General features: G+C 41.1%; 1 protein-coding gene across 13 annotated transcripts in view; it reads left to right on the forward strand.

Annotated features, from left to right (window-relative positions):
- dmd (dystrophin) overlaps window positions 1-24,219 on the forward strand; it is a 500,656-nt gene that overhangs the window by 245,884 nt on the left and 230,553 nt on the right. For all 13 annotated transcript variants that reach the window (XM_055226238.1, XM_055226248.1, XM_055226250.1 and 10 more), the window contains 5 exons: window positions 8,206-8,378; window positions 11,949-12,072; window positions 16,944-17,022; window positions 20,867-20,979; window positions 23,101-23,229. In XM_055226238.1, the coding sequence (XP_055082213.1) occupies window positions 8,206-8,378; window positions 11,949-12,072; window positions 16,944-17,022; window positions 20,867-20,979; window positions 23,101-23,229 (618 nt within the window). The remainder of the gene's footprint in view (window positions 1-8,205; window positions 8,379-11,948; window positions 12,073-16,943; window positions 17,023-20,866; window positions 20,980-23,100; window positions 23,230-24,219) is intronic.

Here is a 24,219-nt window from a genome sequence, read left to right on the forward strand (position 1 = left end):
GAGTTAGTTTTGCGTAATATAGGACCTTTGATACGTTTTTTTATCGAGTATGTACCATGGGATTTTACATAACTTTGCTCACTGGGGGCACTTAACCGATTAGCAAACAACCCGCCACGCAAACGTTCCAATATTTGAACCGTGCTTTACGTTCATTTACCTGACGGTCTGACTTTTTCTCCTGAGCAAACGCGTCGGTCTGTTTCCCGAGGACTAAATGGGATTTGAATGGAGCATGATAAAAAGCCACTTTATTGGAGAGGAGGAGGAAATAGGCTGTGAGTAAGTGTGCTAAGGATGAGTAATACAATACAACCCCATGACTTCTCCTTACAGCTCTATTTATACAGAGTGTGACAGGGAGGAGAGGACGGGGATTCACACGTGCAGAGGTTTGCAGACGTGCGGCGAAAGGAGGAGTCTGCTGTACGGGACGGCGTGATGTCTGAGCCAACGGAGAGATAATTGTTTTAAAATGGCAATTATCAGATTGGGTCTAAAGCGGGATTAAACCAGGACTAAACTGGGTCTAAACCTGAACGAAAACAAGATGAAACCAGGACTAAACCAAGACCTAAACTAGGACGAAACTGAGACTGAACTAGGACTAAACCAGGAATGAACCAGGACTAAACCAAGACTAAACCGGGATGAAACTGGGATTAAACTGGAACTAAACCAGGGCTAAATGGGCTTGGGTCTAAACTGGGGCTTAATTGTATAGATTCAAACTAAATCGGGACTAAAAAGGACAAAATTGGGACTAAACTGGGACAAAACCAGGACTAAACCAGGATTAAACCAGGACTAAACCAGGATTAAACTAGGACGGAACCAGGACGGAACCAAGACTAAGCCAGGACTAAACTAAGACAAAACCAGGACGGAACCAGAACTAACCCAGGGCTAAACCGGGACTAAACAGGGACTAAACAGGGACTAAACAAGGACTAAACGGGGACTAAACGGGGACTAAACCAGAGCGAAACCAGGACTAAATGAGCTTGGGTCTAAACCAGAACGAAACCAGAACTAAACCAGGACTAAATGAGCTTGGGTCTAAACCAGGACTAAACTGGGACTTAACTGCCTAGACACAAACTAAATCGGGACTAAACCAGGACATAGTAGTGTAGTGTGTAACGATTTCTAGCATTTGGTGCTACACCCCTGGATATGAAACCAGCATCAACAAGTACACTAACAAGTACACTAACAAGTACACTAACAAGTACACTAACAAGTACACTAAGCCCGAGTATCAGTATCAGAACATTCTAGTCCTTATATTGCACTGATTTCAAAGCTGGAGCATCACTTAAGAACCTCCCCTGCAGCACGTTCAAACCTCAGCTCTCCGTCCTGTTCTACATGACTCTAGATTATGTTCCGCCACATTCACCGTCTATTCGCTTTAAAATCTTTATTGTTGGCCCATCAGCTGGAAGAAAAACAGCGTCTTTGATATTACACTCTATGGATACGAGGCATATTATGTTTCTATTGGACTTGGGGGGGCCCCGGGGACTCGGACAGTAATAGCTTAGCAGTGAACGCTACTTGGGCCGCACTTAAGCTTCCCCGAGGACGCCTGTACGGTGGGAGTGATTTATGAGATTTCCAGAGACATTATCGGAAGACTAAAGATATGGAAACAAATGCATAAACAAGTCCAGGCTGGTTCAGATGGTCATTAGCGCGAGGGGGATGGAAAAGGCGAGTAAAGATCACGAAGGAGGAGGCGCGACGGGAGAGGAGGCGGGATGAAGTGGCACTTTTATTAAAACGGAGTCGTAAATACTCATAAACTTTTATTCAAGAAGGCGAACGGGCTATGAAACGACGTTAAATACTCCTCAGTGCAGATGACGAGGAAACAGTCGCGTCAATAAAGCGTCTTGGTGTTTGGATAATGCCGTCGTTCCTGAATAAAACGTGGAAATTTGCCGGTTAAAATGAAAGCAAATGTGAACACGGAGGTCTCTGGTTTATCGCGGGGGTCACGTTCTAAAAATAACCCGAAATAAGCGAAATCCGTGAAGTATCAGCTTTATTTTTTTACAATTATTCTCTATGTTTTGCAGCTGTAAAACCCCTCACCACACACTTTATCCCAGGAGTCTCAAACACGCGGCCCGGTTGCTAATTGCGGTCCGCGAGACGATATTTTACGGCCCGCAGGACACGTGTCACTCGCGCTGTGTACTCCCGTCACAAAAGATTCAACAAATAACGACGTATATCCATAAAATCCACGAGAATTGGCGTATTTCCTCATGTATTTTGCAAATAGCGATGACGTTTGAGAAGATTTTAACGAAGCTTTTTTTTTTTTTTGTGGAATACCTGATGATAATTTGAGTTTGAGACCAACTGATTTATACACTTTTCTAAAACAGGTGTTAACATTTTCTCACATTTCTCTCTCGTTTAAACTCTCTCAAAGTTCAAACCTTCGTCGGTGCAGAACGTTTCATCGACATTGTGGGTGGAGACTGATGGACAAACATCTACAGTCCCTTAGCCAATCAGGACGCAGAGCACAGTGCGCGTTAATACAATGTAAAAAAGCATGAAAAATTGCACAAAAAAGCGAGGGACAACTGTAGTTTTTTGGGGATTAATCCTTAGATCTGTTGAGTCCAGCTAAACGTACAAGAATATTAGTCAAAAGTAGTAATTAAAAAGAGTTTAAATGTGTAATAGTCTGCACAAAGTATCGCAAACGAATTGAAATTGCAGTTTGAGTTGGCGCAGTTGTCAAATCGCAAAGACAAAAGCAGAAACGGTGTTGTACTTACAGTTTAAACCTCTACAAACCTGTTCATTCATGCATTGGTTCATCATATTTTTCACATTTCAGTCTTGGCTTTGCAACGTGCCAATGTGCCAACGTCAAAGACTTTTTAAAACAAACCCATTCTGCGAAACCGACGGAGCTTTTACCCGTGTTATCGTCGTTTCCTTCTCATTTACCCCCTGAAGTTTTTGAGCGATCTTTAATCACTGCTGTTCGAGACGACACATCTCCAGTTTTATTAACGCTTTGAGAGAGTTTAAACGAGAGAGAAACGTGAGAAAATGTTAACGCCTGTGTGAGAAAAGTGTATAAAGTGTGTGGTGAGGGGTTTAAAGCCGCAAAACGTATAGAATAATCGTAAAAAAATAAAGCTGAGTAACGCAATTTGATTTTTTTTCCCTTGTGTCTAAGCGTCACAATCACCACAGAGATCACTTTACCAAATTAAAACAGACAATATATATTTGATCTCAGGCCTAAATCGGATTACGTTTTTCTGCGACGGGGAGCGAGGTTGATAAATCCATCGTCGGTATTTGGTTAGCGTAAAGACCGCGGCGTCTCCGGTGTAAAGACCCGCTCGTCCAGAGACTGTACAGACCCGTTAATCGAGTCGTCAATCTGAGGAGTCAATTGTCCCTGACTCAGGCTAATGCTGCGCCATCGCCATCGATTAGCCCCGTCTGTGGCCCAAAATAACCCAACAGCTCCACACGTTCAAGAGGATAATACTCGATACTAAGGACTAGATACTCGTTTGAGCAGGTATCGATACTGAAAGGGTATCGATACCTGCAGGTTTGTTTTTTTTGTGTGTGTTAAACATGTGTGAATGAAACAAAACACACAAACCGTTCATATTTCGGCTGAGTTCTTCTCTCAAACTGAAAACGCTCTGTTCCACCTTGTGATGTCATCATGTGGTGATACAGGAAGTGCTCCGCTGTGTTTTTAAACTCCACACGCCTTCATTTATAGAATCATTTGGATCATTTCAGCTCTGGAATTGCCAGTTATCTCTACTTCACTAAAGGTAAAAGGAGTTGTTAACTTGAAAACTACCACTTCATGACATCACGAGGTGGAACGTCGCATTTTGAGCTTTGGAGATGTTACAGACGAATAATAAAGTGTGACTCAAACACGTGGGAATGAAACAAAACACAATTCCAGGTGCGTTTTTGACGAGGTAACAACATTATAACACGACTTAACGCTCACAGGAGTCAGTTTTGTGTGATAAACGACCTTTAAGTATCGTTTTCGCCTCCTTCGTGCGGTTATTCCTCGCCGTCGTCGCTCGGTCTCTTCTCTCGGCTTTGTCTCCATTGACTTGCTTGCTCATTGTAATCAGTCGGATAATTAGCACATCGACCTCCGTAGCACACGCGCACACATCTCGTCCCGTCACACACACATACACACACACACGCAGCAGCCGTTGCCATGGCAGCAGGAGTGTCCCGTCCACCGGTCTGTGGGATTTTAACCGTCATTAGAGCGAGCAGACCTGAGCCCACTCCGACCACGCCGCTGACTGTCACTGTGTGCGTGGAAAGTGAATTATTTAGGCCAACAACACAACAACAACAAAATCAGCTTTTTTTTTTTGAGAATAGAACATTTTTGTGGCTGAATTTCATTATAATTAGACTCTGGCGCCCCCTGGATTCCATGTCAGATTGTGCAGGTGTTATGTTGATTGATCTGCGTGGCTTTTATTGACTTTTCATTGGTTTGATTTTCTGATTTTTTGTTGGTTAAATCAACAATTTTGCACCGACACTGAACTTCAGAGACCCGCCTCCTGATAGTCCTGGTTTAGACCTGGTTTAGTCCTGGTTTAGTCCTGGTTTAGACCTGGTTTAGTCCTGGTTTAGTCCTGGTTTAGTCCTGGTTTAGACCTGGTTTAGTCCTGGTTTAGTCCTGGTTTAGGACCTGGTTTACTCCTGGTTTAGTTCTGGTTTAGTTCTGGTTTAGTCTTGTTTTAGTCCTGGTTTAGTCCTGGTTTGGTCCTGGTTTAGTCCTGGTTTAGTCCTGGAATGATCTTGGTTTAGTCCTGGTTTAGTCCTGGTTTAGTCCTGGTTTAGTCTTGGTTTAGTCCTGGTTTAGTCCTGGTTTGGTTCTGGTTTAGTCCTGGTTTAGTCCTGGTCCAATCCTGTTTAGTCCTGGTTTAGTCCTGGTTTAGACCTGGTTTAGTCCTGGTTTAGTCCTGGTTTAGACCTGGTTTAGTCCTGGTTTAGTCCTGGTTTAGACCTGGTTTAGTCCTGGTTTAGTCCTGGTTTAGGACCTGGTTTACTCCTGGTTTAGTTCTGGTTTAGTTCTGGTTTAGTCTTGTTTTAGTCCTGGTTTAGTCCTGGTTTAGTCCTGGTTTGGTCCTGGTTTAGTCCTGGTTTAGTCCTGGAATGATCTTGGTTTAGTCCTGGTTTAGTCCTGGTTTAGTCTTGGTTTAGTCCTGGTTTAGTCCTGGTTTGGTTCTGGTTTAGTCCTGGCTTAGTCCTGGTTTTGTTCTAGTTTAGTCCTGGTTTTGTCCTGGTTTAGTCCTGGTTTAGTCCTAGTTTAGTCCCAGTTCAGTCCCGGTCTGGTCCCGGTCCTGTCCTTGTTTAGTCCTTGTTTAGTCCTGGTTTCATCCTGGTTTCGTCCTGGTTCAGTCCTGGTTTAGTCCTGGTTTAGTCCTGGTTTTGTCCTGGTTCAGTCCTTGTTTCGTATTATTTTGGCCTATTCTAAAATAAGCATAATTTAATTTAATAATGTGTTGCTCAGAGACACAATGTCATTTTACACAGGATTTGAACCAATGACCCTCTGGTTTCCAGTCTTTTTTTTTAACCAGTGTATTGTACATTGCTCTTAAACTTTCTTCTTGTCTTCTTAAAGGTCCTAGATTACGCAAAATTGACCCTTGTGAGCTTTAAATCAGAAAACAGCATAATTTTGTCCCTTTACGTTCATATTCTAAACTCATATCCACATTATCCAGGGCCGTCAAAAGAAATATGGGGGCCCGGGGCAAAACCTCACACGGGCCCCCTATAATATAAATTAATAGTAAGACAGTCAAACTCTGGGCCCCCTAAGACTCTGGGACCCGGGACAATAGACTCCTTTGTCCCCTACTGTCGACTCCCCTGACAAAACCCACTCCTTTCCTCAAAAACATCGCACTTTTTTGTCGTTTTTCCCTCTGTAACGGGAAGTGTACGTTTCCATATTGTATCGAGTGAATCCTGCCAAATCAGCGTAACTGTGCAGATCGAAAAAGCGAGACACATATGGGGAGTCTCAAGCGTGAACTCGGCGTGCAGATGGAGCCCGTTAGCCGAATTCAAATACTCAAAAACATATTGTGTGTTGCTCGAGTTTGTCCGTTTATTTTTTACACTTGGTCCTGTTCTAGTCTTTGTTCAGTCCTGGTTTAGTTCTAGGTTAAAGAGGAGGTGTTACGCAAAAAAAAAGAAGAAAAAAATCGTCTTTTTGGAGATTTGTACCATGTTCTAATGTTGTTTTCTCGTCACAAACAGACCTGGAGTTGTGTTTTGTTCTTCTCTCAAACTGAAAACACTCCGTTCCACCTTGTGATGTCATCATGTGGTGAAACAGGAAGTGCTCCACTGTGTTTTTAAACTCCACGGACCTTCATTTCTAGAATCATTTGGATAATCATTTCAGCCCTGGAATTACCAATGTTCTACTGAACTAAAGGTAAAAGGAGCCGTTAACTTGAAAACTTTTGTACCACTTGATGACATCACAAGGTGGAACAGAGCGTTTTGTAGACAGACTAATAATAAAGTGTGTGAATGAAACAAAACACAACTCCAGGTCTGTTTTTGAGGAGGAAACAACATTATAACTCGACTTTAAACTCACAAGAGTCAATTTTACGTAATATAGGACCTGTAAGTAATTTAGGGATCTCTCTTGGGCCCTTTTTGAACACAAACATACATCACCTATGCTCCCGCGAGGCGATTTTCTATAAATATACAAAGGCATAATACAAAACTGTACACTACAACTTCACAAACCTGGCACAAGAATATTTTTATAATGTTTGTACAGTGTGTGTCTGCAGCGTGGAAGTGTAATGGAACATGAACCAAAGATGGCAGCGCATTGTTTTCAGTGGCCTGTCATAATTCTACATTACTTCCTGAATATTAGCCTAGCAACCGTGCACCATGTGATCAGTTCTGACCAATCAGAGCAGAGCTAGCACAGACTCAGAGCAGGGCCAGGCTAAATCTTACAAGCTAATTTTTAGGATTTTTAGTTGATGTTTGGAAGTTCTTGTTGTGAAAATACAAAAATAAATACAAGAATCCTACAAAATCCGACTTTTGTGAAAGCTGGATGCCCTGTCGGTTTGAATTCATAAAAGATGCATTGTGTTCTATGGCAAAAGATTAAATTAAATCTGTCAGCTCGTGAACTCTGCATTATATCTGTCTGAAGTGAGGAGCTAACAACACTGAAACGGTAAACAGCTATTATCTCCAGTTTCAGCCTTAACAACGCTATTCAACCTGTAATGGCAGACTATTGTTCTCTTTGTTTCCTGTTTGCTTTGGGTCTAAGGATGAAAGATTATGTCTCAGGGCCATATTCCTGTCACTTATGCTCTGAATCAGACCTGCATGACCGAGGGATTACACAAACAATACTTTAGGTCACATGTGTCAAACCTAAGGCCCGTGGGCCAAGTGTTTCCCGCCACGTCATTTTATGTGGCCCGCGACAAAGTAAAATAAAAGGTATGACTGTCTGAACTGGAAATACACAGTTACACAAACACTTTTTCATATCTATCCAAATCCATATCCAATATTTGTAACTTGAATAAGTAATAAATACAGAAACGGTTAATTAACAAGATTAAAAAAGTACTTGCATTTATTTTGTATTATATTTGGTTATATTTAGTTACATTTATACTGTGTTAAAGTTACATCTGGCCCTTTGAGAGCAACCATTTTGTTGATGTGGCCCTCTGTGAAAATGAGTTTGACGCCCCTGCTTCACGTGCTGGGACTCCTCGGAGCTGCAGTACCTGAAGCGTCCACTAGTCGATGTCACACAGGGACAAAGGCGACGTGTTTTACTCCGTTCTTATTCTTATAGATCCACGGTTTGCAAAATTTATGCAGAAAACGACAGGATATGTTGTCGTTTGCATAAAATTTGCAAATTACGATCCGATTGCGATGAGTCTTTTCTCGTGCGTACTCCCAAATCACCGCTCGTACCCGCTCAGATACACAATCCACCGTCGCTCTTCCCTCGTCTCATCACCCGTCACAACATCACCTGCCCCGGAATATGACAAACACACACGGAGTCTTATCGCCGCTTTGAGACCTCCGTGTTTGTCTAACTTTTCTTTCCCCCCCCCCGTTGATGTATAGCTGTCGTCGAGCATCACGGCCTCGCAGCAGACCGAGGTAGTGCACTCCTCTGTCACCACGACGACCGTTACCAAGGTCTCCAGGGAGAAGGTGGCAGCACTGAGGCAGACCCGGGAATCACCTCCGCCGCAGAAGAAGAGACAGGTCGTGGTGGATTCTGAGCTCAGGAAAAGGTACGTGCCGACATATATATGGAACAGAAGTAGTAGAAATAGTAGTAGACGTAGTAGTAGTACAATATAACATTATTATCGCTAGAAATACTTCAATTTGAGACTAACTTTTATGGCAAATTTAGTTTCATGCATCCATTTCTGCTAACGTACCTCAGCAGGTAAGTTCTTGTAGTTAATAGAGACTGTTTATAGTAACTTTCGGACCCTGACCTCAATTTTTTTCTATTTTCAAATTAGTACTATAGTAATTCTGTATTCATTACTGCATTGATGGAAGTGTCTTGCCCAAGAGCGTAACAGCAAGGCGACAGTATCTCAGTTGGGAGGATGAGTTTATCTGAATGTTGGTGCTTCGAATCCCGCTCTCGACATAAACATCTTAAAGAGAGCGGTTACATTTGTTGATTTACAGGTTGGCGGTGCGATTCCAGCTCTTACAGATGAACGCTGTTGTTATGTCCTTGGGCAAGACACTTAACCCCCGTTGTCCCCAGTTTTCTGTGTACACTGGTGTCTGAATGTGTGTGTGAATAGGTGGAATAGCCAGTTGTTTTGTGCTCCTCTGTGTAGTCGAGGGCACGTAGTCAAACGTTTTATTTGACATGTCATTTACACTTTTATACTTTTTATGATTTCCTTGCCAAATATGTTTTTGCCAGAATAGCGCATTAGGAAAGTTAGTTTTTAGTTGTAGTTAGAAGACAATTCCGTTGTGCAATAAAGAAAAGTGTTTACTATTTGTGTTTAAATGTAACGGCAATTCAAATCTACAAATTTTGGCCATTACATTTAATATAGAACTGTATAACTTTGAACCATTGACTGTATAAACCACGAGTGTCATAGCAACCACACAACCAATCCAGAGCGAGGCTGTTGAAGGTAACGCCCCTTCCCGCCCGCACCGCTGGTTTAGCACAGAGCGGGCGCTTAGCAACACTGTCAATCAAACCTGTTGCTAAGGCTAACAGGCGAGACGTCAGGGAAAGAAGGCGCCTGATTTGTCTGTTATTAATGTTCATATCTTGATTTACGGACAAAATAATGACATAAAAACCCCAGGATCATGTAGAGGGTTAATGCGAACATTTAAAACCAAAATGACGAGTCTGACAGAAGCAGGTACAGAGAGAGGACACAGTTTTTCAATAGAAAGTGAATTGCGGCCAGAATCGATGGAGCCGGAAGCGCAAACACACTCACTTTGTATTTGGAACGCGGCGGCTAGCAGGTTAGCTATGTTCATTTATATATACAGTCTATGCCAGAGGTGTCAAACTCAAATTCACACTGGACTAAAATTAAAAACTAAGCCAAATTCGCTGGTCAAATTGAATGTTTATTGAAAATTATAAATTATGTGTCTCTCTGTAGCAATTAATTTGGCCAAAGTGACTAGTAGCTTGGTCACTAACGAGTGTCAAAAGAAAAGAAGGCGCGTACTAGCAAAGCACTCTGGGATTTGTAGTATTAGCGATGCACGGGGCCAAATATAATTCCAACGCGGGCCAGATTTGGTCCCCGGGCCTGAGTTTGACATGTGCGATTTTTGCTTTTGGACCCTTCTCCCCATGTTTTTTCCTGAAAAGTGAATATATAGTCATCATCGCAGACAGAGTTGTGGATTGAAACGCTTTAACTACAGATGCCAAGAGAACACTTCTGTAATAATGAATCCCAAAGACACAACAGTAGCAATGTGGGACCGTGAATGCATCAAACACCTTATTATTACTGCTCCTCCCTCTAGGCTTGTACGTACATAAAAACGTCTCTGTCAGCAGCACAAGCACAAAATATATCCTGATGCACCACCGTCTTATACATCCCAACAACTCAACAGTATCACGACTGGCTCAAACATACAGTAAATTATATAGAATGTACGACAATCGGCTAAAACTACAACTCCTTTTTCCCTTTTTTTTCCCCCCACACCTGTACTGAGTAACTGCCTGTGACGCACTCCACACCTGCGTCAATCCACCACCGTCAGAGCAGACTTGTGATTTTTTTTTTTTTGTGTTATAAAAAAAAAATCCCTCTTGTTTCTCGTATTGTCCATGAATCAATCGCTTCTCCAGTCCGAATATACTGTACTTCTATGCGTATACTTAATTAGCAGTGTGTTATTAGATCCCGTACACTTCTATTTAAGCACCTCTTTGCTAATTATTCCGTTTCTGGTTTCAGCTTTTAGCTCGTTTACTGATGTGCGTATATATATAACGTAGTGTATTTTATCTCATTAGTACTAGAAGTATTTTTATATTTTGCTTTCTGTCACAGCGTGTAGTATCCTGCGCCATTTTAACAAGGACAAATCACTAAAAGTAGTCCCTGTCCTCTGCTAATTCTGGATGAGGGCCATTGTGTTAAAGCCAGATGCCCCGTATCATGGCACTGGGTTAATGATGGAGTACGGGGCTGCTATTTCTGCTGTTTTACTTTTGTGACATATGCCCCCATTACCGTGTTTTTGCAGTATTTAAACAGCAGTATATAAGTATATGGTCCAAATATAAATACGTTACACAGGTCTAAGTATAAAGTTTTATCTTTTTGGCGACACAGACTGTATAAAAAGTGGACTAAAGTGAAGCTCATCGAGGCTAGAGCAGTTATAGCAGCGAATTTGGACCCGAGTTTCGTATTTGGAAGTCCGACCTCGAGTATCATAGCAACCAAAGAGCCAATCAGGAGCGAGGCTGTCAATCAAACCTTGGGGATATTTGTATAGTATGATTCATACACAAAGTAATTCAAAGTGTTTTACAGAATAAGAAAGGCATTAAAATCACAATACAACAAATCAAAACGCAAATAATCATCATAAAATTTACATTAAAGGAGAAAAGCGCAGAATAGGTGCCTGATTTGTTTGTTATTAATGTTCATATTTTTGATTTATGGACTCAATAGCGAAACAAAAACCCCAGGATCATGTAGAGCGGGTTAATACGAACATTTAAAACCAAAATGACGAGTCTGACAGCAGCAGGTACAAAGAGAAAGGCGACGGTTTTTCAATAGAAAGTGAATTGGAGCCACTTTCTATTTGGAACGTGGCGGCTAGCAGGTTAGCTATGTCCATTTATATAAACAGTCTGTGGTTGACACTGAATACTACTGAATACAAATCACTTTTTCTCTCAAATACCTACAAGAAAGTTGGGAAATGTACCTCATTTATCTACTTGAGTAAAAGTACTTTAATTTAATCCAATAAGACGACAATATATGATTATACAACTTCATGTTTATATGTTAAAATAAGGTTAATTTATTTGAGAATTTAAAGGTGAGAATGTAAAGGGGCAGTAGTAATATTTTTACTCTATATCTTGCATTTTATTAAATTATGAGCGTTTTTAATCCCAAAAAACCCCCTAAAAAAAGCATTGAAAAACATGTATTCTTACTGTGACGCCTCCCCACAGATCTGGCCTGACCTGCTTTCCTCCGTGTAGATAGTGTAATGCTATATTGTGGAACATTCTACACAAAGCAATAACCTAATCCACCTTTAAATACTAAATGTTTTGTCTTAATAATGTGTGTTTTTAGATTTGACGTGGACTTCACTGAGGTGCACAGCTACATGACCAGAGGAGAGGCCATTTTACAAAGCCCGGAATTCTCTGTCTCTCGAAAAGACGGGAGCATCCAAGAACTATACGACAAAGTCCAGGTAACCACTCTGCCACGAGGGATGGGACAATGAACAAAAATATCGTTATATCGTCAAAAAAAGGCTGCAAAATAATCGTTTCTGGGACGTTTTAGATCGTGAGAATTGCCAGAATGTTTTAAAAAAAAGCTACTTATCCACAAAAGGACAAAAGGGTCTGTTGTACCGTGTCCCAGGGTGTTAGGAGCCCGGAATTGGACCTTCTTCCAATTAATTTGTATTAGAGGGGGGCCCATGTGAGGCAAATTGACCCGGGCCCCCAAATTTCTGTTGACGGCCCTGTTCGTCCATTATTTTCTCTGCCAGATCGTAGTTTTTTTCACTGATGATAAAGAACAATTATATAAAAGGTGTTTAAACTTGGAACTTTACATAATAATATTACAAGTATAATTATTCATATCCATAACATTTTTTAAACTGTCAGTAACTTAAATCGTTATCGTGATATTATCGTTAATCGCAATTATGTTGGCCATCGTAATCGTAACATAAAATATCAGTATCGTCTCATGTCTATTTTCCACTTCACTCAAACAAATCACTCTCCAACACACCAGACTCCTTCTTTCCAGAGGTGGATGAAGTACTTCATTTTGTTACTTAAGTAAAAGTACAGATACTCAAGTAAAAGTAAAAGTACCACATGAAAAAATCGACTTAAGTAAAAGTATTTAAGTACCTGGTTAAAAATGTACTTTAAGAATAAAAAGTAAAAACTACTTCAGACCAATGTAAAAAAAATTAAAAATAAATAAATAAATAATTATTATTATTATAATAATAATAATAATAATAATAATAATTATTATTATTATTATTATTATTATTATTATTATACTGCTCTCAAATGTACTCAAGTATAAGTAAAAAGTACCCACTGTAGAAAACCTCAAGTAAAGTACAGATACCTGAAAATTCTACTTAAGTACAGCACTTTACTACTTCAGTACCTTTCTGTATCTTATAACTGTCAATTCAAATCTACCACAACAAGGTTTAATTTGTTTTCAGCTGATTTAAACCAGTTTTGACACTGTTTTCTGACAACAGCGCCACCTGCAGTCTGACTTCTTCAGGACTGTGTCCCAGGTGTGTCACAGTAGAAAGGCCCCCTCGTCCCAGTTCACAGTCTTGCAGTCACGTTTCTGTATTTCGTGGCCTTTCTACTCTCACTGGGGTAATATCCTGAAGAAGCCGGACTGCAGATGGCGCTGTCGTCCTGCCTGTCAGGTATAAAAACAAACTAAACCTTGATCTGATAAAAGAATCAATTAAAATAAACAATCGGGAGACGAGATGAACCTCATTGGACTGAGACTCACCAGGGTTTCCACAGAGGAACACTTTATTTAATCATAGTAATAAGCAGCCATCTTAAAACGTGTTTACTTCGAGTCCACAAGCTGTAACTGTCACTTCAGCGACTCAAAAAGAGCTGTGATGTTACGTGTTCATACAAATCTATTTATAATCATTACAGGAAGAATCTCTAGTGGCCAACAAAGCCCCCGGCAAGACTGGAACTCATCTAAACATCTCTCGTTTTAATATATCCACACTGACCGGATTTTAAGCATAAATGCGCAAAAATAAGTGCTAAGTTTTATGTTTATTCACATTTAATTCAACAATAAAGCACAATTTTTAATATAAGTGTAGTTTAAGTATAAAATATGTACTCTTTAGGCACAGGAATGGATGTAACACTACTTTTGTGATTGTAATTTTACTCGTATATAAAGTAAAAGCGATCAGTGTAAACAATCCACACAGTATTTTGACATTTTTTTTGTAGTATATGCAAGTAATAGTACTGCAAAAGTTTACTACTACGCACGTACTGCCACTACAACGACTACTTACTTCTGCTACAAAAGCTACTGCTACAAAATGTACTTTTATGAATGCTAATGCTAATGCTAGCTCACTGTGCCTCAAAGCTAACAGTCACTTTTATTTAAATCGTCAAAACATAAAAGTTAGACAGTGCATTTTTAGTTTTTATATAGGTAATAAAATAAAAGTTTATCATTTTACTTCCTGGTTGGACACGGGCACCAGATGTAATTTCATTCTGTTACCTAGCAACTGTCTAATCTAAAAAAAACAGGTCAAAATTGGTCGAAATTGTGCACTAGTTATGTTTAGACTGATACAAGTAAATCTTATTTGTTTTTCTTAAATTAAGGTTTAAAATGACAAATAAAAACCTTCTTTGTGCGTAAATAGGCTCTGTACACAGCAGCGTGTTAGCTAGCTTACTGTGTCTGAAAGCTAACAGGCAGTCACTTTTATTCAAATTGGAAAACATAAAATAAACAACGTATTAAAATTGTAGCCTTTATTTTAATTAATTTGTAATCAAAATAAAGACTACACCATTATTTTTATGTGTGGGAAACTTTGTGGTGTTGTTTTAATATTTATCATGCCTCTAAATTAGCATTAGCGTTAGCATTGAGACATAAACATCTCAAGTGTCTCTGGTGAAGTATTAATTTTATTTGTATAGTGTTAAACATGTTGTCAGTGACGTCTATACGCAACTCCCTGTCCATTGTCTAACCCCTAACCCCTTAACCTCTGACCTCTGACCCACCGGCAGTTCCTTGTCCACTCTCTGACCCTAACCCCCTAACCTCTGACCTCTATTCCATCTGCAGCTCCTTGTCCACTGTCTGACCCTAACCCCCTGAATTTTTTACCTCTGACCCACCTGTAGCTCCCTGTCCACTACGTGACCCATTAACCTCTGACCCCTAACCCACGCAGCTCTATCCACTGTCTCACCCTAATCCCCTAACCTCTGACCTCTGAATCACCTGCAGCTCCCTGTCCATTGTCTAACCCCTAACCCCTTAACCTCTGACCCCTATTCCACCTGCAGCTCCCTGTCCACTCTCTGACCCTGACCCCATAACCTCTGCCCTCTGACCCCTAACCCATCCAGAGCTCCCTGTCCACTGCTTAACCTTAACCTCTGACCCCTGACCCACCTGCAGCCCGCTGTCCACTGTCTGATCCTAACCCCATAACCTCTGCCCTCTGACCCCTAACCCACCCAAACGTCCCTGTTCACTGCTTAACCCTAACCTCTGACCTCTCACCCACCTGCAGTTCCTTGTCCACTGCCTGACCCTAACCCGCAAAATTCTGACCTCTGACCCACCCGTAACTCCCTTTCCACAATGTGACCCTAACTCCCTAACCTCTGACCCCTGACCCTTAACCCTGTCCACTGTCTGATCTTTAAACATTTACTCATTTTAGCGTAACTCTGCAAAAACCTCCCAGATATAAAACTGGACAGGATGTAGTGGCGCTGACAGAGAGGTAGAGGGCGCTGTGGTGCACTGAGCCAATTAGTCCAACTATTTCACAATATTAAAGAAAAGGACATTACAAATTTGAATAACTTGTGTCGCGAGAAAAAGTTGAACCTTGTCACGTTTCATTTTAGTGTTTGTGCGTTTGTGTAAATGGCTTCACTATTTAAATCCGCCGCGCTGTAATAGGTCAAAGACATCACTGTACAAACTCACCGCGGCGCAGCGGCTCTGCACACGGCTCTGCACACGGCTCTGCACACGGCCGACGTGACATTTTAGATACACAAAAAGCCGCTGTAGTCCACACAATAACAAGGGTCGGCCATTTATCATTAATTTGTGACACGGGGCTGAAATGGCAGAGTTTTCACACTGTGTTAAAACTCAAACACACAAAGACACACAAAGACGCACAAACGCACAAAGACGCACAAACGACACGAGGAAAAACACTTCACAAAAACAACAATGGACAAGTCACAGGCACCGGAGCAGCAGGAGTGAGATTAATGAAAGTACAAGAACAATACGACTGAGATACATGTGAGGGCAGAGTACACGGAGTATAGTACAGATAAAATATACAGTACACAGAAAACACAGTAATGCATGGAGTACAGTACACAGAAGACACAGTAACACACGGAGTACAGTACAGACAAAACATACAGTACACCGAAAATATACAGTACACAGAAAACACAGTAATGCATGGAGTACAGTACACCGAAAATATACAGTACACAGAAAACACAGTAACACAGGGTTATAGGAGTAGTCGTAGTAGTTTGAGGTGTTGTATTAGTATTAGTATTAGTAGTAGTAGTTGTTGTTGTTGTAGTCGTAGTAGTAGTAGTTATAGTTTGAGTTGTAGTACTAGTAGTTTGAGTTGTTGTAGTAGTAGTAGTAGTAGTTTGAGTTGTTGTAGTAGTAGTAGTCGTAGTAATAGTTTGAGTTGTTATAGTAGTAGTAGTCGTAGTAGTAATAGTAGTACTATGGATTATTATAAGGACAAACTGATGATTAAATAAATACTGTACCTTTAATGTCCTTCTCTGTAACTATGGAGATGTTCGTGTTTTGCCTAGAATGTTCCACAGTCCGGCTTTACTGTGTCTGTCTCACATTTATTCTTTTACAGGTTTGTTTATGTTGCTGAAAAACACTTTCAAAAACATTCATCTTTACTGTGAAGCGGCGTCACCTCACCACAGATCTGACCTGTAGCTTGTCCTCCACCTCTAGCAGTGCCACTTGCTTTAATTTAAGTTTAATGCCATAGTGTGGAACATTCTGGACAAAGCAGACGGTGTAAAGTTACATAATAGTATTGTTATTAAAATACAGCTGTGAACTCCAAAATGGCGAAAGTTACAACCAAAATTGGGCTGAAATTTGACTTTAAATGTCACAGTGGGGTGAGATTTTTAAAAAAACAGTGAAATAATACGACACATCACAGTTCAGAGCGTCGATTTTGTCAATTTTTTATCTGTTTTTGTTATAAATTTGAAAAAAAACCCCATCTTTTTCTTACAGGCTATCGAGAGAGAACGTCCTGAAAAGTACCGAAAGCTCCAAGAGGCGACGCGGACGGCACAGACCCTCGTGGAGCAGGGTAAAAAGCAAAAAAAACCACACACACACAAATACACACATACACACACTTCTGTCACCATGGCAACGCCTCCACCTGTCCCACCCGCCTCCCGTTGCCATGACAACACCGGGGCGACTGGAGGATGGAAATGGAAAAGGTGGGCCGTCCTCGCGCCGGGCTGTCCTTGTGCGATTGTGTGGGGTTGTTTGGAGTTTTTAACCTTCAGTTCAGAAGTAGGCCAGTTTTTTTTTTTATTATTTAATTTAATTTATTTTTTCAACAAAAGAAGGTGAAAGATGAAAGATTTACTTTTCTACATTATAAAAAAAAGATAATAATAGTAGCACGTTCTAACCTCCGCTCAAAACTGAAGGAAAACTTGACATTTTTGAGTTCACGAGTTGAGTTTATTATTTAACAGTTTAAGTCGCAACTGTAACTAAGCAAAATATTCATGTTCTATATAAATTATCATAAAATTGACCCTTTTGGGCTCCTGTAGTTGCATTTTAAACCGTTTAAAGGCCCCGTACCAGATTTCTTCACATGTATTTGAGCAAAACGGGTCTTTTCCCAGTTCAGATGTGTCAAAATATGTGATTAATAAGTATTTTATTGACAGATTATCAGTGCGCGTTAGCATGCTAGTTGTTGTTAGCGCCACATACGACTTAATTTGATCTCAAGGGGGCGGGACCTATGAGCGGCGGCTGCAGCAGCGGTACAGCAGAGCAGTGAGGCTAAGCATTGCACATGCGTGGCGTTGCGTCGGGAAGAAATTCTAATTTTTCTAGAAATTCTATTTTTATTTTATTTTTTATTTTTTATTCTACAGTTAGCAAAAATAAAAATGGGCGCGACTAAATCGTATATTTATCTACATTTTTTATGAGCCTTAAAAGTAACGATTTTTTACTCCTTCATTTTCTCCTTCCTTTTCTCATCTATTTCCTCCTCTCTTTCCTCCTTCCTTTTCTCCTCCCTTCCTTCGTTCCTTATCTCCTTCCTTTTCTACTCTTTTTTTCTCCTCCCTTTTCTCCTTCCTTTTCTCATCTATTTCCTCCTTCCTTTCCTCCTTCCTTCCTTTCCTCCTTCCTTCCTTTTCTTCTTCCTTCCTTCCGTTGCCTCTTTATTTCTTTTTCAGGTTAGAGAGTCAGTTTTTTGTACCTTTCTTTTATTTTCGTTATATCTAAAAATATTAAAGTGAAGACATTTAAGACATAATAAAGTCGTGTGGGGCGACAGTCGCTCAGTTGGTGGAGCGTTTGAAAGTTCACTTAGCAACGCTGTCAATCAAACCTGTTGCTAACGCTGGCGGAAGAAACCTCTGGAAAAGAAGACGCCTGATTTGTCTGTTTTTAATGTTCATATCATGATTTACGGACAAAATAGTGAAATAAAAACCCCAGGATCATGTAGAGTGAGTTAATACGAACATTTAAAACCAAAAATGACGAGTCTGACAGCAGCAGTTACAGTTTTTCAATAGAAAGTGAATCGGCGCCAGAGTCGATGGAGCCGTTAGCGCGCACATGCTCACTAGCAGGTTAGCTATGTCCATTTATATAAACAATCTGTATTTAACACCCCAAAAAAAGCTGCATATTTAGGCTGAGCTCTTCTCTCAAACTGAAAACACTCTGTTCCACCTTGTGATGTCATCATGTGGTGATACAGGAAGTGCTCCGCTGTGTTTTTAAACCCCACACACCTTCATTTCTAGAATCATTTGGATCATTTCAGCCCTGGAACTGCCCATTTCTACTGAACTAAAGCTAAAAGGTAGAAAAGCACTGTATAAAAACATGAAAATTTAAACCGTTTACCAAAATACTTGTACTTTATGAAATTATTTTGTGTTTTTTTTAATAAGCGGGACCTTCTATAGTGGAAAAAAAAAACAATGTGAAACTGTTGAGGGAGTGCGTCCGTGGCGGTTCGTCTTTAATCCACGTAAAGCCCGGTCAGACCAGTCCCCCGCCGACACCTTGACACTTTGAACATAATGGAGCCCGATGGAGGCAGCACTCAGGCCTAAAAGCCAATTAGCGCGCGCTCGTATGCGTTTGTATCCCACAAGAAACACCGGAATATCAATGTTTTTCCTTCTCCAATTATGACCCCGCCGCAGCTCCTTTTGGCGTTTTCCCGACAAGTTTGACATCGACTTCCTTCCTTTGAAAGCGTCGCAGATTTATACAGTACACATGCGCTTTAAATTGGACATTTACATAGAAAACACAGCGACCCGATGGGAATAAATGTGGGAATAAAATAGGAAATGGGAATTGCAATGACATCTGACCCTCGAGGGCTACTGTAGTGTTGTTCTAGTTCTTTTTTTTCAACAAATCTACGCTATTTTGGTCTTTTATGCAGCTGTTGTTTTGGTGTTTGACCTCTGGAGGCGCTGGTCATGAGCTTTGGGATTTAAAAAAAACACAAAAAAAGAAACAAGATCGCAGATATGAGTGAGTTTGAATTTCTCTTGGCTGGTCTGGAAATGCCTCAGGGTTCATCCGGAAGCGCTGGAGGAAGTGTCTAGGGTGGGGGAAGTCTGGGATGGATGGAGGGTGGAGGGGTGGAGGGTGGAGGCTGCCGCACATTAAAGATTCACCAAGATGTAATTTAATCCATGATTATTCAGATAGAAATTAAGTTAATCATAACACACAGTTCTATGGAGAGATGCTGCTCTTGTCTTACTCTACCCCCTGTCTCCTCCTGTCCTCTACTGTCTCTGTCTCCGCCCTGTCTCCTTCTGTCTCTCCTCTCTCTCTTTCGCCCCATATCTCCTTCCTGTTTCTTTCTGTCTCCCATCATCCCTTTGACTCCTCCTGTATCCCCCATGTGTCCCTCTGTCTTCTTCTGTCTCCCCTGTCTCCCCTCATCCCTCTCTCTGTCTCCCCCTGTTTCGCCTCTGTCCCCCTTCTGTCTCCCCTCTGTCTCCTCCTGTCTCCCTTGCCCCCTCCCTCTCCGCCCCTGTCTCCGCTCTGTCCCTCCCTACTTGATTCCCCTCTGTCTCTCCATTGTCTCCTCCTGTCTCTTCCTGTCTCTTCCTGTCTCTTCCTGTCTCCTCCTGTCTCCTCCTGTCTCCCCCGTCTCTCCTATGTCACCTCCTTGTCTCCTCTGTCTCTCTCTGTCTCCTTTTCTCTCCCCCTGTCCCCCCCGTCTCACACTGTGTATCCCTCTGTCTCCCGTCTGTCTCCTCTCTGTCTCCCTCTGTCCCCCTCCTCTCTGCCTCTGTCCCCACTCTGTCCCTCCCCCTGTCTCCTCTTGTTTCCCCTCTGTCTCCCCCATCTCCTCTATCTCCCTCTTTCTCCCCCTGTCTCCTCCTGTCTCACCTGCCCCCTCCCTCTCTGTCCCTGTCTCCGCTCTGTACCTCCCCTTGTCTCTCCTTGTTTTCTATCTGTCTCCCCACTGTCTCCCCCATCTCCTCTATCACCCTCTGTCTCCTGTCTGTCTCCCCTGTCTCCACCTCATCTCCTTCTGTCTCCCTCTTTCTCCCCTGTCTCCTCTCTGTCTCCCCTGCCCCCTTCCTCTCTGCCTCTGTCCCCACTCTGTCCCTCCCCTGTCTCCTCTTATTTCCCCTCTGTCTCCCCCATCTCCTCTATCTCCCTCTGTCTCCTCTCTGTCTCCCTCTGTCCCCCTCTTTCTCCCCTGTCTCCTCCTGTCTCACCTGCCCCCTCCCTCTCTGTCCCTGTCTCCGCTCTGTCCCTCCGCATGTCTCTCCTTGTTTTCCATCTGTCTCCCCCATCTCCTCTATCTCCCTCTGTCTTCCTTGTCTCCCCATGTCTCTCTCTCTATCTCCCTCTGTCTCCCCCTGTCTCCCTCTGTCCCCCTCTGCCTCCTTGTCTTCCAGAGGGGACTCGTGCAGAGGACATAGCTCAGGCGGCGGAGCAGTTGAACCAGCGCTGGAGCGGGTTCTGTGCTCTTTTGGCTGAGAGGCTGGGGTGGCTCGCGTATCAGACCAAGGTAACCCACTTTCATCCCTCCGTCTGTGGGACCGTCTTTTACATCGAAGACGTCGCCGCAGCTCAGCGCGGCCTTGACATTCTCCATAATTCTTAAGACAGTTTCGCATTAGCATAAAATAGATCATTATGGAATAGAAATATGCTAATTCGCGTACTAGCATCACACAATATCGCACATTTGTTGTTCTTAAAGGTCTCATATTATTACGCAGTTTTATGTTATAATGTAGTTTTCTCTTCAAAAACAGACCTGGAGTTGTGTTTTGTTTCACTCACACACGTTTAACACCGAGAAAACACAAAAACTCAGCGTAAATATGAAGTTTTTGTGCGTTAAACATGTGAAAATGAAGCAAAACGCAACTCCAGGTCTGTTTTTTGACGACGTAACAGCATTAAAACACGATTTAAACCCCATTTTTTTGCGTAATATGGAACCTTTAACATCACGTACTTCACATGTTAGTACTACGATACCACGCTTTGAAACGTTAACAGAGAAAACGGTTCAGAGAGGATTACAGTGGGACAGTTCACAGTAGTTTTTGTCGGTAAATATAAAACGGGTCGTGACTTTAGTTCGTGATAAGGGTCGTCCAAGAACATTTTTCAGACTGTGTTTCTGTGTAAATCCTGACTTCTGTAGCGCAGACACTTCAAGGTTCCCTGTCATGAAGCTCAAGCTACTATAAAGAACAGTCCTTTATGTACTAAGCCTATTGTTATTTCATTTTTTATTTATTTTATTATGATTTATAACTGTTTAAAGGTTCTATATTACGCAAAATTGAGTCTTGTGAGGTTTAAGTCGTGTTATAATGTTGCTATGTCATTGAAAACAGACCTGGAGTTGTGTTTTGTTTAATTCCCACATGTTTGAGTCACACTTTATTATTAGTCTGTAACATCTCCAAAGCGCAAAATGGTCCGTTCCACCTTGTGATGTCATGAAGTGGTAGTTTTCACGTTAATAGCTTCTTTTACCTTTTTGTTTAGTAGAGATTGGCAATTCCAGGGCTAAAATCATCCAAATGATTCTAGAAATGAAGGTGTGTAGAGTTTAAAAACACAGTAGAGCACTTCCTGTATCACCACATGATGACATCACAAGGTGGAACAGAGTGTTTTCAGTTTGAGAGAAGAACGACATTATGACATGGATCAGAAAACGCTAAATTGACTCTTCTGAAGCTTTAAGTCATGTTTTAATGTTGTTTCCTCCTCAAAAACAGACCTGGAGTTGTGTTTTGCTTCATTCACACGTTTGAGTCACACTTTATTATTAGTCTGTAACATCTCCAAAGCTCAAAATGCTCCGTTCCACCTTGTGATGTCATCAAGTGGTAGTTAAATGCTACTTTTTTACCTTTTTGTTCAGTAGAGATTGGCAATTCCAGAAGCTGAAATGATCGAAATGATTCTAGAAATGAAGGTGTGTGGAGTTTAAAAACACAGTAGAGCACTTCCTGTATCACCACATGATGACATCACAAGGTGGAACAGAGTGTTTTCAGCCTAAATATGCATTTTTTTTTGTGCATTAAATATGTGTGAATGAAACAAAACACAACACCAGGTGTGTTTGTGATGAGGAAACAGCATTAATATGCAGCAGGATATGGCAGTGAAGAGTCCGTACACCACAAGCCAAAAGTTGTGAGCTCACTTGGCGTCAGCTGTTTCCCGTCTACAGTAAAAACAACTCGCTCTGAGGCTCTAAAATGTTCCAAAAACCAGAGCCTTCCACTTCTAGTTTTAATTATTAGTGAAATTAGTGATGTCATGAAGTGGTAGTTTTCAAGTTAGCAGCTCCTTTTACCTTTAGTTCAGTAGAGATTGTCAATTCCAGAGCTGAAATGAGTAAATGTACGCAGTTTAAAAACACTTCCTGTGTCACGAGATGACATCACAAGGTGGAACAGAGTGAGAAATCAGCCTTAATATTCCGGGTTTGTGTGTTAAACATGTGTGAATCAAACAAAACACAAGTCCAGGTCTGTTTGTGTCGACGAAACAAAGAACATTAAAACTGTGTAATATGTGCACTTTAAGTTTTTTTTTATGGAAAATATAAATCTGAAATCTGATTGGCCGATAACTTTTAAACCCTCGTCTTCAGGTCCTGGCGTTCTACAATCTGTTCGCTCAATGTGAACAAGCCGTGGACAACAGCGAGAACTGGCTCAAAGTCCAGCAGCCCCCCGCGGCCGAACCGGAGCCGCTCAAAGTGCAGCTGGACCGATGCCGGGTAAGACGACCACACGGAGGCGGCCATTTTGTGTAGTACGGATTGGGCGGTGTTTCTGTGTCACTTCCTGTTGCTTATTCCTGTGGCTTCTCTTTTCATGCTTCTGTTTGTCGCAGCTGTTTGGTGTAAGTACTTTTTGGTTTATTCTTCCTCATCCTGTTGATTTTACGGGGTTTTTTGTGTTTTATACGGAAGAGTAAATATGTATATTAAGAGTAAAAAGTTAGTATTCTGTTTACAAAATGGCGGAAATATCAGCTTTTTAAAATACTACCTTTTTTGGCAGTATTTTATTTTTTATTTTCTACAATAAATTTAAAGGTTTTTTTATATTTTCTTACCATATACTACTACTACCACTACTGTTACTACACCTACTTCTACTACTACTGCTTCTACTACTGCTACTTAATGGGAAATAACAAATACTACCAGTACTACTCAACCACCACTACTACTACTGCTCAGTAATGGAATCTAACTAAGTAAAAGTAGTAAAGTACTGCACTTAAGTATACATTTTAGGTATCTGTGCTTTACTTAAGTACATTTTACAGTGTGTACTTTTTACTTTTACTTCACTACATCTGAGTGCAGTATCTGTACTTTCTACTACAGTGCGTTTTTGAACAGAACTGAAAAGTAAAAGTATTTTTTATTTTGGTTTGAGATCTGCTGAAAAGCCGGAGGGTTTATTTTTAACACGTTCATAATTTGAGAAAAACAAAAATATACAAATAAAACCAGCGAGAAAAAAAACGACTGATTCAATTGTTTCTGTTGCACAAAATGCAAAAACAAAACTTTTTCAAAATCACCACATTTGAAGCTTTATAAAACCTCGAAATATGAGCAAAATACTTTAACTTTTTACTCTTTATGTACATTTTTAAGCTGATACTTAAATAGTTTTACATAAGTAGATTTTTTCATGCGTTATTTTTACTTTTCCTTGAGTATTTTTTTGCTCTAGTATGTGTACTTTTACTT

The sequence above is a fragment of the Periophthalmus magnuspinnatus genome, chromosome 2 (genome assembly GCF_009829125.3).
Source record: "Periophthalmus magnuspinnatus isolate fPerMag1 chromosome 2, fPerMag1.2.pri, whole genome shotgun sequence".
NCBI classification, from domain to species: Eukaryota; Metazoa; Chordata; class Actinopteri; order Gobiiformes; family Gobiidae; genus Periophthalmus; species Periophthalmus magnuspinnatus.